General features: G+C 35.2%; 1 protein-coding gene across 1 annotated transcript in view; it reads right to left on the reverse strand.

Moving 5' to 3' along the window:
* The window catches only part of gabarapa (GABA(A) receptor-associated protein a), an 8,654-nt gene extending 4,367 nt beyond the window's left edge, over positions 1-4,287 (reverse strand). Inside the window, exons 1-2 of the mRNA XM_062066183.1 lie at positions 3,907-4,287; positions 3,365-3,443 (exon numbers count right to left, since the gene is read on the reverse strand). Of these exons, the coding sequence (XP_061922167.1) occupies positions 3,365-3,443; positions 3,907-3,996 (169 nt within the window). The 5' untranslated portion in view covers positions 3,997-4,287. The remainder of the gene's footprint in view (positions 1-3,364; positions 3,444-3,906) is intronic.

Genomic DNA, 4,287 nt, shown 5'->3' on the forward strand with positions numbered 1-4,287 from the left:
AGTACTATCTATACATACATATACACATACATATGTATATACATACATATACACATACATATGTATATACATACATATACGCATAAGTATATACATACATGTACACATAAGTATATACATACATATACATATGTATATACATACATATACACATATGTATATGTATGTATATACATATGTTTATATGTATGTATAGAAGGAATCAATAAAGTACTATCTATACATACATATACACATACATATGTATATACATACATATACACATACATATGTATATACATACATAGGTAGGTTGGAGTTCAAATCCCAGCCGAGTCATACCAAAGACTATAAAAATGGGACCCATAACCTCCCTGCTTGGCACTCAGCAACAAAGGGTTGGAGTTGGGGGTTAAATCACCAAAATGCCGCTGCTGCCCACTGCTCCCCAAGGGGATGGGACAAATGCAGAGGACAAATTTCACCACATCTAAGTGTGTGTGTGACAATCATTGGTACTTTAATCTTAATCTTTAATACACATACGTATATACATACATATACACATACGTATATACATACATATACACATACGTATATACATACATATACACATACGTATATACATATACGTATATACATACATATACGTATATACATATATACATACGTATATACATACATATATACATACGTATATACATACATATACACATACGTATACACATACGTATATACATACCAGTGTTTCCCACACATTCATTTATTTGTGGCGGCCCGCCACGAAAGTATTACGTCCGCCACAAATTAAAAAAATAAAATAAAAAATAAAAAAATATTTGTATTTGTATTTTTATTATATATATATATATATATATATATATATATATATATATATATATATATATATATATATATACATACATACATACATACATATACATATACTGTACATATACATATATACTAGGGATGTCCCGATCCGACCAGTTAGTTTCTGGGCTTCTGACAGACCATTGCATCTTTCATCCAGTGCTGCACAGATGTTTCTGGATTCTTTCTGGGCTTCTGACAGACCATTGCATCTTTCATCCAGTGCTGCACAGATGTTTCTGAATTCTGAGTCATGGGGAAGGCAAAAGAATTGTCAAAGGATCTGCGAGAAAAGGTAATTGAACTGCATAAAACAGGAAAGGGGTATAAAAAGATATCCAAGTAGTGATGGGTTGCTGAGGCGTCATGAAGCGTTTTGACACATTGCAAAACTGTATTGATACTGTGTCGATACTGTGTCACTAAATACTGACATCTGCTGGACATTAAAAATCCCTACAGGCAACCTATGGACCGACTCAACTGACACTGATTTTATGACCTAGTATATACAATAATATAAACCAAGTCATTGTATTTCATTTAGGATTATTTAATATCTTCATTTAAATAAAAATATATTTTTATCTTTTTTAGATACAGTCAATAAATAATGTGAACATGTATCATAACATGGAAAACTAAGAGAACGTGTTGTGAATGAGGATGCTTGTGGACTGGGAATTTTTTTTTACACATTTTTAGTTAAAAAAAAACAGTTTTTCCAACGTATTACATTTTAGACGATTTCTCTTAGTTATTATTTCTCCGGCTGTAGAAAAGACCCGCTCACAGGGCACAGAGGAGGCGGGAGTGCGACACAGTTCGTGTATCGGTCACGTGACCAAAACCGCTCATGATCGGTCACGTGACTCTCTAAAAGCGGTACGCGCACAGACACAGGGTTTTGCTCTATGAGCTCAACGCATGCGCCAATGCATCGGTGTTGGCGGACCCATCACTATATACAGGACTCTCTGAAAAATTGTGGTGGGGCTGTTTCAAGATGCACAATAAGGAGGCACTTGAAGAAAAATTTGCTGCATGGTCGAGTGGCCAAAAAGTTCAATTTTGGTCTCATCACTCCAAATTACTTCGTTCCATAAGTTTCCAGGCTTGTCTCTGTGCTGTTTGGCATTATGTAAGCAGGATACTTTGTGACATTTGCGCAGAAATGGCTTTCTTCTGGAGACTCGACCATGCAGCCCATTTTTCGTCAAGTGCCTCCTTATTGTGCATCTTGAAACAGCCACACCACAATTTTTCAGAGAGTCCTGTATTTCAGCTGAAGTTATTTGTGGATTTTTCTTTGCATCTCGAACAATTTTCCTGGCAGTTGTGGCTGAAATCTTTGCTGGTCTACCTGAATCCCTCATTTCCCGCTTCTTAATCAGTGTTTGAACACTGCTGATTGGCATTCTCAATTCCTTTGATATCTTTTTATACCCCTTTCCTGTTTTATGCAGTTCAATTACCTTTTCTCGCAGATCCTTTGACAATTATTTTGCCTTCCCCATGACTCAGAATCCAGAAACATCTGTGCAGCACTGGACGAAAGATGCAATGGTCTGTCAGAAGCCCAGAAACTCACTGACCTTTTATACACACACATTAATTACAAACAAGCAGGTCACAGGTGAGGATTGAAACCTTCATTAGCCATTCAAACCTGTTTGTGTCAACTTTTGTGCATGTTATCAAATCAGTCACTGGGGTATGTAAACTTTTGATCAGGGTCATTTGGGTACTTTCTTTTGTCATTTTGATTTAAAAAGAGTAAACAGTTGTTTGCCAATAAATAGCTTCACACAACCATTACGCATGAGTGGAAGATTTTTGTGTTATCATTCATATTCTCTGAAGAATGGCTAAGAAATCATAAATTCTCCCAGGGTATGTAAACTTATGAGCACGACTGTAAATGTAGTTATATACAGGTATTAACCTTTGTATTGCAGTTTGCCATGTTACTTCAAATAAATGTTTAAATTTGTTTAACATAACTTACAAATGTAATAATTATACATATATACACACACACACATATATATCTCCATCCATTTTCTACTGCTTGTCCCTCAGGGTTGCAGGGGTGCTGGAGCCTATCCCAGCTGCATTTGGGCGGATCAACCAACCAACCTATCCCCAGGTGCATATGTCTATATATATATATATATATATATATATATATATATATATATATATATATATAGACATACATATACATATATACATACATACATGCATATACATATATACATACATACACACAAACACATATATATACACACACATACATATAAACATACATAAATATTTATACATATATTTGATTATATATTTGTTTAATTCTATAGTAAAATATGTGGATAAATGCAAAAATAAAATAATTACAGATGCTAATATTTATTTATTCAAAATGATACTGTATTGATTATTAAACCACCAAGGAACATTGATACAACATCAAACCTTTTTGTATTATCGCAATCAAAACACATGGTTTACTTACCTGTCAGATCGGAGGGGACAAGATATTTCTTCTTGTCCAGGTCCCCTATTCTTGCTTTGGGGGCTTTCTCCACAATAACCTATTTGGAAAAATAAGCAAATCAGTACAAGTTGTACTAAAAACATGTGGAGAATCAATATATAAGACGAACATTGCTCAACATGAATGTCAGTTTTTAAAAGCGTGACGCAAACAAGGTCTTTAAACGTATATTAGCATGTTTATAAGGAGCTTTTCTAATTCAAAGTTACATTAAACAATAGTACAGTAATATTACCCCATTGTTATTGATAACCAGTTGCTAACAAAAAACGCCCAAATGCGGAAGCTTATGCCACATTATGCTAGCTGGCCTGTAGTGTTTCTTAACCAGGATAATACATACAATTAAAAACAAATACATACATGTAATGATTAATACAGCTGTGGGTTAAATACAGTAAATACAACTCGTATATTGAGAGCTAAAAGACAACCGATTAGCTAACTGTTAGCTGTTAAGATTGCTAACAACAGCTAACGCTGGCGAGCAAGCTACTTACAGGAACCCTATCCGGGTACTTCTTTCTTATTTTCTCTCCTTCGGACCGCCTTTTCTCAAAAGGATGCTCTTCTTTGTATTGGAACTTCATGTTTAGAAGCGATGACAAGACGACAAATCGTTGTTTTTGTCACGCCGAGAAATCGCTGACACACACACTCACTCTGACAACAACACTGGCTAATAAATTAGCTAGCTGTAGCATGCCGCAGCTGTTTTCCCTATACGCCTCGACGGCGGCGGAGGGATACACTAACAACGTGACGTTCTTAACAATCGCGTCACTGTTACGAAAAGGTGTTATGTTAAGATGCAGTTCACGAACTGTTGAAACAATTCCTTTCATTTGTAATCGCTTCACTTAAATATGTTGTTGTTGTGG

Source organism: Entelurus aequoreus, linkage group LG12 (genome assembly GCF_033978785.1).
Source record: "Entelurus aequoreus isolate RoL-2023_Sb linkage group LG12, RoL_Eaeq_v1.1, whole genome shotgun sequence".
Taxonomy (NCBI): domain Eukaryota; kingdom Metazoa; phylum Chordata; class Actinopteri; order Syngnathiformes; family Syngnathidae; genus Entelurus; species Entelurus aequoreus.